Raw genomic sequence first — 14,385 nt, forward strand, 5'->3', positions numbered from 1 at the left:
GCACTTAAAGATGATAGGTTTCAGAGTAACAGCCGTGTTAGTCGTATTCGCAAAAAGAAAAGGAGTACTTGTGGCACCTTAGAGACTAACCAATTTATTTGAGCATAAGCTTTCGTGAGCTAGAGCTACAGTATGCATCCGATGAAGTGAGCTGTAGCTCACGAAAGCTTATGCTCAAATAAATTGGTTAGTCTCCAAGGTGCCACAAGTACTCCTTTTCTTTTTAAAGATGATAGTCATTGGAGCAAAACTAAATGAATTCTTTGCTTCAGTCTTCACGGCTGAGGATGTTAGGGAGATTCCCAAACTTGAGCTGTCTTTTATAGGTAACAAATCTGAGGAATTGTCACAGACTGAAGTGTCACTAGAGGAGGTTTTGGAATTAATTGAGAAATTTAACAGTAGTAAGTCACCGGGACCAGATGACATTCACCCAAGAGTTCTGAAAGAACTCAAATGTGAAATTGCGGAACTATTAACTATGGCTTTTAACCTGTTCTTTAAATCAACTACTGTACCCAGTGGCTGCAAGATAGCTAATGTAACGCCAATATTTAAGAAGGGTTCTAGAGCTGATCCTGGCAATTACAGACTGGTAAGTCTAACGTCAGTACTGGGCAAATTAGTTGAAACAATAGTAAAAAATAAAATTGTCAGACACATAGAAGAACATAAATTGTTGTGCAAAAGTCAACATGGTTTCTGTAAAGGGAGATCATGTCTTACTAATCTATTAGAGTTCGGGGGTCAAACATGTGGACAAGGGGGATCCAGTGGACATAGTGTACTTAGATTTCCAGAAAGCCTTTGACAAGGTCCCTCACGAAAGACTCTGACGTAAATTAAGTTGTCATGGGATAAGAGGGAAGATCCTTTCATGGATTGAGAACTGGTTAAAAGACAGGGAACAAAGGGTAGGAATAAATGGTAAATCTTTCAGAATGGAGAGGGGTAACTAGTGGTGTTCCACAAGGGTCAGTCCTAGGACCAATCCTATTCAACTTATTCATAAATGATCTGGAGAAAGGGGTAAACAGTGAGGTGGTAAAGTTTGCAGATGATACTAAACTGCTCAAGACAGTTAAGACCGAAGCAGACTGTGAAGAACTTCAAAAAGATCTCACAAAACTAAGTGATTGGGCAACAAAATGGCAAATGAAATTTAATGTGGATAAATGTAAAGTAATGCACATTGGAAAAAATAACCCCAACTATACATACAATATGATGGGGGCTAATTTAGCTACAACTTATCAGGTGAAAGATCTTGGAGTCATCGTGGATAGTCCTCTGAAGATGTCCACACAGTGTGCAGCGGCAGTCAAAAAAGCAAATGGGATGTTAGGAATCATTTAAAAAGGAATAGAGAATAAGACAGAGAATATCTTATTGCCCTTATATAAATCCATGGTATGCCCACATCTTGAATACTGCGTACAGTTGTGGTCCCCTCATCTCAAAAAAGATATACTGGCAATAGAAAAGGTTCAGAAAAGGGCAACTAAAATGATTAGGGGGTTGGAACGGGTCCCATATGAGGAGAGATTAAAGAGGCTAGGACATTTCAGCTTGGAAAAGAGGAGATTAAGGGGGGATATGATAGAGGTATATAAAATCATGAGTGGTGTGGAGAAAGTGAATAAGGAAAAGTTATTTACTTGCTCCCATAATATAAGAACTAGGGGCCACAAAATGCAATTAATGGGTAGCAGGTTTAAAACTAAAAGGAAGTTCTTCTTCACACAGCGCACAGTCAACCTGTGGAACTCTTTGCCTGAGGAGGTTGTGAAGGCTAGGACTATAACAGAGTTTAAAAGAGAACTGGATAAATTCATGGAGGTTAAGTCCATTAATGACTATTAGCCAGGATGGGTAAGGAATGGTGTCCCTAGCCTCTGTTTGTCAGAGGATGGAGATGGATGGCAGGAGAGAGATCACTTGATCATTACCAGTTAGGTTAACCCCCTCTGGGGCACCTGGCATTGGTCACTGTCGGTTTACAGGATACTGGGCTGGATGGACCTTTGGTCTGACCCACTATGGCCATTCTTGTGTTCTTATATTGATTCAAAACAGACAGGCTAAGGGATAGTAGCAGGAGTTAAAGGGCTTAGGACACAATCAAAGGTTCCTCGTACTGGTAAAACATAGAAAGCAGCACATGCAAAGTTTTTACTATGGATCTGATCCTGTGTCTTTGTTCACAGAATCATGGGTGAGCAAGTAATGTGGGATCCAGAGTTATATTTATAGAGTTATTCTAAACACATAACAATAACAATTGTTTACAAAGCACTAATACTTTATAAACTCACAGGATTTAACTGTCTTCTGAAAATAAGCTGCTTAAACCAATATATTCTAGTATAGCCTACAATCTGACTATTAGTATTACTCTAACAGTCAATATCCATCCAAAGACAGAGAATTTAAGTCCGACCACCTAGTTTGCATTAACACTACAAAGCCCATGGATATGCCCTGGCTTTATTTTTAAAAAGATGCAATTACAAATCAGGCCCAATTGTCAGAAGGACCTCAGCCGAACCTCTAAAATTGCACCCATACCTCTGTCCAAGAAATTTTTCATGTGTAAACATTCAAATGTGTGCATGCAAATACTGCATTTCTTGCATAACCAAAACGTCCATTGACTTCAGTCAGAATTTTGGAATGCTCAAGAAATGCAGGATTTAAGGCTGTATTTGCATATGTAAATTAGGATATTATGTGTCTGACTACTAATCTGAATGTATAAGTTCCAGTTAATTGCTGTGACTGCCAACAAGAGTGCCAGTTAGAGCCAAATGTGTTGGTATTTTGGGTGACATGGGGATGTAATGCTGGGAACTGGACTGAGATTGCTATAGTGTAAAGCACAACGGGACTACAGTTTCTAGGCACTACTCTGATACAAATACTAACAAGAGACTCCTTAGCTACTGAACAACCACCACCAGATAGTAGCAACCTTTAATTGCTGATGACTGAGGCTGGATTCAAACTTGTAACCTAGAGATATAAGGCTCTGTAGCCCATTACCAAACCTATGAAACATCCAATCTCCTCTGTGTTTCACAGTTTTGTTAGACCTGGAAAGAAATTGGCCATATGGCTACCAGGGGGTTTTCTGGTGGCCACAGCCTCCTGGGCAGTGATTCTGTAACCCACACACCTCCTGGGTGTGGTGTTCTGTCCCATGTAGAGGCAGAGACAGAGAGAGAGATTAACAAATTTGCTCTACAGCCTTAGCAAACAGCCACATGGCTTTTAGCTCATGCAGTAGAGGCTCATGCACTAAGTTCCAGAGGCCACCAGTTCGATCCCACCTGCCAATGACCAGGGTCTGTTAGTATTACAAAGGGGGGCTTGCCCAGGATTTCAACTGGGAAGTCTCTGAAGCTTGGAACGCGCTTCCTCAGCTCGGGGAAGTATGTAACCGACACACCACCTGAGTGTGGTTTTCTGTCCCCTCTAGTGGCACCGACCCCACTGGAGAGAGTAATAGTAATAGCATAAAATAGGGTATTGATAAACATTGCATAAGAGCTCAGAAATTATTGTAATGCGCTTAAGATGATAGAAAATGTGAAAATCATTGAGATAGAATAAAATAGATCTCATGATTAGAATTGGTGAGAAATTATTTTTATACAAAAATGTCAAATTTTGGTAGAACAAACAAACAACCCCACCTCCCCCCAAAACCCCTGACACAAAAACATATTTTTGTTTTTCTGCAAAAATGGTGCAACAAAATCTCAGTATTTTACGTGGAGCAGTTTTCATGACAAATTTTGTTTTGTTGAAAACTCAATTATCTTAAAAAACAGTTTTGATGGAAAACTTCCAACCATCCTCTACTCACGATGCCATTTTTACACAATCATTTTTCAGAGTGTAAGCACCTTTCAAAGACTATACCCCATTGCCATTGCCCTGAGCCATCCAATCCCTACCAGCAGAAAGAAATTTATCCTTATCTGGTTTAGAAGAACAGACTCCCTTTTGGACCTGTAGCGTCTCAGTTTTGGAGACATCTTGGTGTAGTTGCAAGGTTGGTGTCGCATGCTTTACATATATCAGATTGCTATGTATATAGGGCATGTGCTTCTCCAGGGCTTAAAAAAACGAAATACCTCTCAACTGTCAATAGTAATCATTCTTAAGCATCTTAATGGAAAGCCTTTTGACAGATCAACCATTCAAACCTGAAAGAGGTTTAATTGTTACCTGAGATCAAACAAAACTAGCTTCTCTTGCTCAGAAAAATCTTCGTCCTATAGTGAAACAAAACAATCAAAAGGATTAGACATCTGAAACATCCCAAGGTGGTCACAGACTCAGACTTTAAGGCCAGAAGGGATGATCATGATTATCTAGTCTGACCTCCTGCAGATTGCAGGCCCATAGAACTTCACCCACCCACTCCTGTAGCAGGTCCATAAACTCTGGCTGAGTTACTCAAGTCCTGAAATCATCAGTTAGACCCTGAGCATGTGGAGGCCCGGGTAAGAAATCTCTGTAGTAATTCAGAGCCCTCCCCTCTAGTGTCCCATATCTGGCCTCTGGAGATATTTGCTAATAGCTGTTGCAGATGGGCCATATGCTGTTGCAAGCAATGCCATCATACCTTCCACTCCCTTTACTTGCGAAGTGCAGTCTTAAAACAAGTTAGGTTTTTTGCCCTCACCACAGCCCTTGGAAAGCACGGAAGGTTAAAAACCTTCATCAAATTTCAAACCTAAACTTGTTCTTATCCAATTTATATCCATTGCACCACCATTGGTCCTTAACTTAAATAACTCATGGTGTTTACAATAAACTTCCCTGGTGTTTATCCTTCTGATGTATTTGTAGAGAGCAATCATATCTCCCTTCATCCTTTGTTTTGTTAGGCTAAACAAGCCAAGCTCCTTAAGTTTCCTCTCATTCAAAAAATCTTCTCAAATTAAAAAGTCAAGAAATTTGGCTGATACTGTGATAGTTATGATCCTCTTATTGACTTTAATGGGGCTTGTATCAGGAGTGTGCCTCTCTTTAGAGTAAGGGCTTAGCACCTTTCAGGATCAAATGCTAACTTCTAATGTTTAGAAGTTACCTAAGTGTGTGCAGAAAATAATTTTTAACAATATAAGTATCACACAAATACAAACAAATGCAGCTTTGGGTGAATTCTGCCTGGCTATGGAACTGACCTCACCCCCACCAAAGAGTTCCCATCTCCCTGCATGAATTGGAGCTCACCCTTTCCTTCTGATATTTTTGGATCACAGGTTGTCCGCTTATTTCTTCTGGAATTAAAGATCTGAAACTTAAGAAAACAACACAGTCTGGCTTTGAAGGCTTCTTCAGGGACAAATACACCACACTGCCTGAGACGACAGATAGGGTTTTAAGTGCAGAATTATTCTGCAAGTGGTGCTATGGCGAGTGCCAAGATATTGACTTTGACTGGATATGGTACGTATTGAATTGAATTACGTCTGCTGGCAAATATATTATCCTAAACTCCCTCTAAAAAAAACAAACAAACAAAAAACCTTCCACAGGCAGTAAGCACTGCACAGACCGTGCCCAAAAAGCAACCACAGTTTGCTTTTTGTTACCATTAAAACTGCCTTATTTAAATTCTCTAGGCCTGATTTTCACAGCTGCTGAGCACTCACAGCTCCCATTGACTTCAGCTGAAGTTGTGAGTGTTCAAGTGTTTCTGAAAATAAGGCTCTGAGTGGTAGATTGTCAGTAGGTGTAAACTGGCTTAGATCCACTGTGGAGTTGTGTCAATTTACACCAGTTGATGATCTGGGTAGTTCTTATTTGAATACAGAGCACCTCTGCAAAATATGAAGTTGCATCAAATTTGTTAAATACCTTAAATAAAATGCTTATTTGCAGAACTGTAAGACTGGGGGTAGGGAGGCTGGGGAGAAATTGGGGGAAGGAGCAGGGGAGTGGTAGTATAAACCCTGTGTCATATCTGGTGTTAGGAAGATGCAGAAAACTACAATCATAACCAAACAAAATATTAGAGAGAAAAAAGGCAAGCAAAATGACAATTAATGAAATGCTTCATTGGTAATTTTAGATCTTTACTTTCATACAATATTTTTAAGGGGCATTGTTCACGAGTGTGTCCTTGAGGCATTTTCTGGGCCACCTGAGTGTGGGGAATACTCACCCTCTTACCAGAAGACTGTCAACAATATTCAGAAGCTCATCCTGGCAAGAGTTCCTCAGGTATCTTTTTCACCACTTAATATTTAGCTCATAAAATAAATACAGTCATGGGGTCCACCGAGAAGTTCAGACTGAGCCCATGTGAGTTATACGTGAACTGGTCTAGATAAACTAAGTAAAACATGAAACTGCCAGAAGACGCAGCTAGCCATTTTTGAAAACTGAGCATGCACACAAAATACCAACCTGGTGAGGTGCAGAGCACGTCCTGTTAAGATAATGGCAGTAAAGGGTACTCGAGTAGGCTCAGAAGGGCACTTCACAGGAGTAGGCTCAGAAAGAAAAAGAAAAAATGCTACAGAATAATGTTCAAGTATTTCTAAAATCGGTCTATTTTATCCTCTGCGCTCCCCTTCCTTTTGTGATCATTCAGCTGTTTTTCTTTATGTAAGGGGACTGTTGTCCCCTTACTAATATTCAGTGAGGGTGTTTTGGTTGACTAGCTCCCAGTATCAAAAGGAAAGAGGCCAATGCTCCAGGTCAGCCTGATTGACAGGGGAGGCAGGCTAATCAGGGAGTCAGGAGGCCAGGGAGGGCCCAGTCCTTCATGCAAGCTGGAATTGCCTGGGTCAGACAGAGTGGGGCTGAGCTAGGGAGAAAGCGGGGGCCCAAGCTGAGCTGGGGAGCAGAGCTGTGCCAGATCCAGGGGGGCCAGAAAAGCAGCCCAGAGAGAGCAGTCCCTGTGCTGGGAGCAGAGCTGCAGCCCCAAAGCCAGAGATACAGCCCAGAGAGAGCAGATCCTCTGCTGGGAGCAGAGCCGCGGCCACAGAGCCAGAGACACAGCCCAAAGAGAGCGACCTGCCGTGGGAGGAGAGCTGTAGCAACCAGAGGCCAAGGGGCCAAAGAAGCAGCCCAGGGAGCTGGAGGCAGAGCAGCAGCAGCAGTGCTGAGACAGTGTGGTGGACGTGGGGCTGGAGCAGTCCGGACCCAGGTGCGGTGAGCAGCTGGGGAGAGTGAAGGGGACCCTGGGCAGTGGGCCTAGCGCAGGGAGATGCCCCCAGCCAAGAGGCCCTGTAGGCCAGACTTGGAGGGGGATCGTAACCCTAACGGGGCAGGGGCAAAACTCGGAAGAAGGGTCCTGCCACCTAGAGCCTGAGAGCGTGTGGCCGCCGCCAGACCGAGTGTCCAACCCACAGCATCCCTGCAGCACAGCCAGGGCCTGAGGAGGCCTGGGAGCTACAAGAAACAGACTGTGAACTGCCCTGATATTCCAGAGACACTGTTTGTGATATTCCCTGCCACAGAGCGTGGTGATGTGTTTTCCTTTAACCTTTCCCATTTTTCCTTATTCCTTTTTAAACTAATTGCTGATTAAATGTATTTGCTTTAAATTGTATGCAGTGATCAGTGGGTCAGGGAAGTGTCCAGTGCAGAGAGAGTAACCTGGAGTGGAGACACTCTAGCCCCTGTCCTTGGTGACCACAGCAAGGTTGGGGGTCAAGCCCCCCAGAAATCCTGGGCCCAGTTTTGTTGGGGTTACAATGACTCTGCCAGACAGGAGAGTGGAAGGGGAGTCCTCGAGGGCAGGGAGGCCTCTGGGTAAAGAAGGTGGAAGCGAGGACTCAAATCCTTCCACTAGCCCATTTCACCAGGGTAGTGCAAAAGTCAGAAAAGTTCCCCACAATAGCGGGACCATTCCCCTGCTTACATTTACAACTAATGGAAAATGTATTAGATTGTCATGTTTGAAAGTAGTGTGACAAATTGTGGACACCAATTTTATGGTTTCAGATAGAGGAGACTGAAGTCATCTTGAACAACATTCACTATTTCTTCACAGACTTGAAGAAACTGGGATTGACCAATGAAAAGGAGGTGAGGAGATGTTTAAAACATTAAATATACAGAATCATCTAAAAAACCCAATCCACCGCAACAGGCACAGTACCCAGATAACTTCTGTACAATAGAATTAAGGAATCAATCATCACATTATGAGGCTAAGGGTGGGGGAAAGGGAAGTTTCTCTGTCGATAAAGTTCAATCTCTTCTCACTTATACTGCTGTAAATTGAAAGTAAAGCCATTGAGGTCAGCAAGCCAATTCTTGACCCCAGTGTGGCTCATTTGTACTGCTCTGGTCTTGCAAAGGGGTCATAAAACTAGTTTAACTGGCTTCCTATGCACTCCCTCTGGTGATGTAGGGCCAGTGGATTGACTGGTGAAGGAAAGGGGGTGTGGCCAGAGCACTGCAGTACTAACTGATAGGTCTCAAAATGCAGTTATAAACAAGGAATCTTGACTGAGTCTGTCTGTTTCTGGTGGAGTCCCACAGGGATCGGTTCTTGGCCCTACACTATTCAATATTTTTATCAATGACTTGGAAGAAAACATAAAATCACCACTGATAGTTTGCAAATAATTCAAAAATTGGGGGAACTGCAAATAATGAAGAGGACAGAACACTAATTCAGAGCGATCTGGATCACTTGGTAAACTGGGCGCAAGCAAACCATATGCATTTTAATATGACTAAACATAAATGTATACATCTAGGAACAAATAATGTAGGCCATATTTATAGGATGGGGGATTTTATCCTGGGAAGCAATGTCTGTGAAAAAGATTTGGTGGTCGTGGTGGATAATCAGCTGAACATGAGCTCCCTGTGTGAGACGGTGGCCAAAAGAGCTAATGCAATCCTGGGAGAGGCCATGTCTACACATACAGCACTGCAGCAGTGGAATTGCGCCGCTGCCGTGCCTCTGGTGAAGATGCTCTATGCCAAAGGGAGAGAGCTCTCTCATCAGCATAATAAAACCACCTCCATGAACAGCAGAAATGATGTCGGCGGGATGAGTGCTTATGTTGGCATGGTTTATTCACATCCCTGAGCAACATAAGTTATGCCGACATAAGCGGTAGTGTGGACATACACATGGACTCAAAGAGCTCAGTCTGTTTAGCTTAACAAAAACAAAGTTAAGTGGTGACTTAATTACAGTCTACAAGTATTTACGTAGGAAACAAATTTTTAATAATGTGCTCTTCAGTCTAGCAGAGAAAGGTATAACACAACTCAGTGGCTAGAAGTTGAAGCTAGACAAATTCAGACCGGAAATAAGGTGTACATTTATAACAGTGAGGGTAATTAACCATAGGAACAATTTACCAAGGGTCATGGTGGATTCTCCATTGCTGACAATTGTTAAATCAAATTGGATGTTTTTTGAAAAGATATGCTCTAGGAATTATTTTGGAGAAATGCTACGGCCTGTGTTATACAGGAGGTCAGACTAGATTAGCACAATGGCCCCTTCTTGTCTTGGTATCTATGAATTTATTCCAGAACTACCCAGCTGCCAGAACACCCCTCTGATATTTTGTTGCAGCTGGGAACAAGTTAAAACTGGGTACAACTCACAATTTTGTGGGGGGCAAGGATGGAAGGTGGTGTAAAACATTTATACACCTTTCTCTCAGTGGCTCTTGGACTGCCCCGGTCCAGCTGAGGAGCCGACCTAATGAAGTTACACTGATGCAAACTGGGTATAAGTGAGAAGATAATCAGGCTATTTGATTTTATGATTGCCACTTTTGATAGAGGAATGGATTAGTCTTCCCTTGTTCTCTGTTCTCTTCAGGTCTGAGTCCCCTTCCCCCACTACTCTTATCCTGGCATCCTTTGAATAGCCAGTATAGGTCTGCTCCTGCTCCCATTTAAGTCCATAACAAATCTCCCATTGACTTCAATAATATCAGGAATAGTTCCTGTGGGCTTGATCTTATGATGGGTTGAGTGCCCTCAGGTTCTAATGAATATTGATTTTAGTTCTATGATACCTCTGAAGCTAATGGATACTCCAGCTGGAGAAGAATTATTTATGTGTATGTCATTTATGTTCAGGTTCTGGTCCCAGTGGAGACTCCCTATGGTTCTTGTACGTGCGTAGTCCGTAGGAAGAAGTGCTTAGAAGAGCAAGCCTAAAATACAAGAGATGAGAAGCAATGTCAGTGAGTTGGATGGATGTTTCAACAGGGGACAAACTAAACATTTGAGCTCCAGCCACACACATATAAGATTAATTTACCATGTCGCTTTCTTTTCAGAATGTATCCATTCCATTCATTGACCTTTTTGTATATTGCCTGATTTTTGCCTCCACAAATTGCAGAGATTGGGATTTTGAAAGGAGCCTAAGGAATTCAGATTTCCAAATCCTATTGAATCGCGGTAGGATTTGTGTACATAATTCTCTTGGACTCCTTTGAAAATCCCAGCAAGAAATATTAAAATCAGTTCATTAGAAGAGAACTATTTTCAAGTGTATGATGAAAGTTTCAGTTAATCAGTTAAAGTCTGTAATATGCTTTGCTCATTTAAAATCCTAAATAGGTTCTATACATTATTATTATTTATTAATGTTTGTGCATTAATGCATTCTTTCCATTAACAAAATTAATTTATAATCATGAGAGCAAATCTTTAGGTGGTGTAAACTGGCATGACTTCAGTGGATTACACTAATTTACACAGCTGAGGGTCTGGTTCAATATTGTAAATTTAATAAGGCAGAATTATTACTTGTATTTCCAATGCAAATTAAATTGGACCCAGCTTTCTTCATGAAGCAAATGAAGAAATAAAACAAAATTCTACCTACCTATATATTATATCTTCTTTACAATATTAATAGTACAGATGCTACCTAATTTCTATGCAAGTATTCTGATTACACAGCTGCCACATTATTGCTAATCAAATAAACATCTGTGGGGATTATGCAGCTGTATAATTGCTTTTGTGTTAATCATTTAAATGTTTAAAGGTATTGGGCTATCTCTGTGGGGTTCTTGAAATTTTCTTTAATTTCATTTGTTGTTACTTTTGAACACGCAGGAGCAGGAGTCAACCCAAGAAGTGAGCTATCGCTTTTTTGTGGAAAAAATAGATAGACAAAGTCTACTTTCTTTACAACTTGTTAAAAACATTTAGTTACTCCAGGACATAGTTTTGAGCAGAGATATTAAATAGCAAAATCAGCTAATCTCATTTCTACATGTTCACAACTTGCAGCTAACACATGCACAACATAAATCTTGCTCAACTCCAGTCATCTTGTAAGTGCTGCTTTTAGTTTCCGAGGACAGGATTTAGAAGCAATTTAATGACATAGGAGATTAAATTCAGTGGGACTTCTGCCTAAATCACTTAGGCATGCTTGAAAATCTTACCCCAAAAGACGTTGCGCATTATACTTCTCACTCAATACATTTAGACTTATTTTTCCCTTCTGGATCTGATCATGTGCTTTGGGTAGCAATAAAAATTGGGGAACACATCCTGAATTGGGTGCTTGGTAAACTGAGGTTGCTTGCAACATAGGAGCATCTCTCTCTCTTTCTTGCACAAAGGAATTCACCTGCTTGCCTTAAATGCCACATGAAATTGGAGGACAGACATTGCTCATCACCATATGTCACTTCCGTAAAGACAATAGGACTAATTACACCAAGGGATGAATTTGTTCTAGATGTGCTGTTATTTGCCTGAACTGCTCACTAGTTGACCTGACTAGTTTGGTCTGTAGTACTTTTAACTCTGTGTTGGGACATTCCTTTCTTCTTTCTGTGAAGTTTATTGTATTACACTTGAGAGTTTCAGATCTTTACTATTCTTCTGCCTTATAATTTAATGACTGCATGGGCTTTTAGTGTATCTATGTAACTTTTAATGGGAAAATAAAATGCAAAGTTTAAAAAAAGTTGATTATTGGCCATTTATTCAATGAGAGATGAAGCCATATGGATCTCATTCAAATGAATACACACTAGATATTACTAATATTAATTTTAGACCAGAAAAGATGATCCACCTCTCCTATTTGAGAAAAAAAGCTGAGGGATCCTCCTGAACATTTCATTACCACCTCTTCCTAGGTTAAACAGGTAATTTATTTTCTGTGGACAGCCTGCTCATTGCTGTTAGACTAACTTAATGGAAGAAATAATGCAGGAAGAGGGGAGGGATAGGGGAGAGGGATAGCTCAGTGGTTTGAGCATTGGCCTGCTAAACCCAGGGTTGTGAGTTTGAGTTTGACCCTTGAGGGGGCCCTTTAGGGATCCAGGGCAAAAATTGGGGATTGGCCCTGCTTCGGAGGTTAGACTAGATGACCTGTTGAGGTCCCTTCCAACCCTAACCTTCTGTGATTCTATGATAAGAAAACAACAAAATCCCTATTCAGACTTCCCATTGATTCTGAACACACATCAGTACTCATGCCATGCAGTGTCTCTAGAACTCTGTAGCTGTGCACCTCTAGCTCAGATTTGTAAAGGTATTTAAGTAGTGTGCTGCTCATAGCTGCAAGGCCTAAGAGCCAGATTTTTACAGTTATTGGGGTGCCTCTCACTGATTTCAATGGCACTTAAGCACCTAAATACCAGGGCTGTCGATTAATCGCAGTTAACTCACACAATTAACTTAAAAAAATTAATCGCGATTAATCACACAGTTAAACAAAAGAATACCAATTGAAATTTATTAAATAGTTTTGGATGGTTTTAAACATTTTCAAATATATCGATTTCAGTTACAACACAGAACACAAAGTATACAGTGCTCACTATATATTATTAGTTTTGATTACAAATATATGCGTGTAAAATGATAAAATAAATACTATTTTTCAGTTCACCTCATACAAGTACTGTAGTGCAATCTCTATCATGAAAGTGCAATTTACAAATGTAGGTTTTTTTGGTTACATAACTGCACTCAAAAACAAAACATAAAACTTTAGAGCCTACAAGTCCACTCAGTCCTACTTCTTGTTCAGCGAATCGCTAAGAAAAACAAGTTTGTTTACATCTATGGGAGATAATGTTGCCCACTTCTTAATTACAATGCCACTTGAAAGTAAGAACAGGCATTTGCATGGCACTGTTGTAGCTGGTGTCGCAAGATATTTAAATGCCAGATGCGCTAAAGATTCATATGCCTCTTCATGCTTTGGCCATCGTTCCAGAGGACATGCTTCCATGCTGATGATGCGTGTTAAAAACATAATGTGTTAATTAAATTTGTGACTGCACTCCTTGGGGGAGAATTGTATGTCTCCTGCTCTGTTTTAACCCGCATTCTGCCATATATTTCATGTCATAGCAGTCTCAGATGATGACCCAGCACATGTTGTTCGTTTTAAGAACACTTTCATTGCAAATTTGACAAAATTCAAAGAAGATACCAATGTGAAATTTCTAAAGATAGCTATAGCACTTGACCCAAGATTTAAGAATCTGAAGTGCGTTTCAAAATCTGAGAGGGATGAGGTCTGGAGCATGCTTTCAGAAGTCTTAAAAGAGCAACACTAATGCGAAAACTACGGAACCCAAACCACCAAAAAAGAAAATTAGCCTTCTGCTGGTGGCATCTGACTCAGATGATGAAAATGAACATGCGTCGGTCCACACTGCTTTGGATTGTTATCAAGCAGAACCCGTCATCAGCATGGACATGTCGTCTGGAATGGTGGTTGAAGCATGAAGTGATATATGAATCTTTAGTGTGTCTGGCATGTAAATATCTTGTGACGCTGGCTACAGCAGTGCCACGAGAATGCCTGTTCTCACTTTCAGGTGACACTGTAAAGAAGAAGCAGGCAGCATTATCTTCTGCTAATGTAAACAAACTTGTTCGAGCAACTGGCTGAACAACAAGTAGGACTGATTGGACTTGTAGGCTCTAAAGTTCTACATTGTTTTATTTTTGAATGCAGGGGGTTTTGTACATACTTTTACATTTGTAAGTTCAACTTTCATGATAAAAAAATTGCACAACAGTACTTGGATTAGGTGAATTGAGAAAATACTATTTTTTGTTTTGTTTTTCACAGTGCAAATATTGGTAATGAAATATAAATATAAAGTGAGCATGTACACTTTGTATTCTGTGTTGTAATTGAAATCAATATATTTGAAAGTGTAGAAAACATCCAAAGATATTTAAATAAATGGTATTCTATTATTAACAGTGCGATGAATCACAATTAATTTTTTTAATTGCTTGACAACCCTACTAAATACCTTTAAAAATCCATTCAGAGGCCTTGCCCTGAGAAGCAGAGAAAAATCTGGGCCTAAGTGACTTGGAAGACTAAGTTTCATTTTTAAAAGTGACTGAGGCACATGGGATCCCAAGTCTCAC

General features: G+C 40.7%; 1 protein-coding gene and 1 long non-coding RNA gene across 2 annotated transcripts in view; one reads left to right on the forward strand and one right to left on the reverse strand.

Moving 5' to 3' along the window:
* LOC125641903 (uricase) overlaps positions 1 to 11,938 on the forward strand; it is a 43,935-nt gene extending 31,997 nt beyond the window's left edge. Inside the window, exons 5-8 of the mRNA XM_048862462.2 lie at positions 5,277 to 5,463; positions 6,117 to 6,240; positions 7,972 to 8,055; positions 10,087 to 11,938. Of these exons, the coding sequence (XP_048718419.2) occupies positions 5,277 to 5,463; positions 6,117 to 6,240; positions 7,972 to 8,055; positions 10,087 to 10,167 (476 nt within the window). The 3' untranslated portion in view covers positions 10,168 to 11,938. The remainder of the gene's footprint in view (positions 1 to 5,276; positions 5,464 to 6,116; positions 6,241 to 7,971; positions 8,056 to 10,086) is intronic.
* On the reverse strand, positions 5,245 to 10,108 carry LOC142073024 (uncharacterized). Its single transcript, XR_012669709.1, has 3 exons — positions 10,023 to 10,108; positions 6,427 to 6,512; positions 5,245 to 5,314 (listed from the first exon to the last, which is right to left on the reverse strand). It is a non-coding gene; the product is annotated as an uncharacterized LOC142073024 (long non-coding RNA).
* Positions 11,939 to 14,385: the final 2,447 nt, after the last annotated feature.

The sequence above is a fragment of the Caretta caretta genome, chromosome 8 (genome assembly GCF_965140235.1).
Source record: "Caretta caretta isolate rCarCar2 chromosome 8, rCarCar1.hap1, whole genome shotgun sequence".
In the NCBI taxonomy this organism is placed as follows: Eukaryota; Metazoa; Chordata; order Testudines; family Cheloniidae; genus Caretta; species Caretta caretta.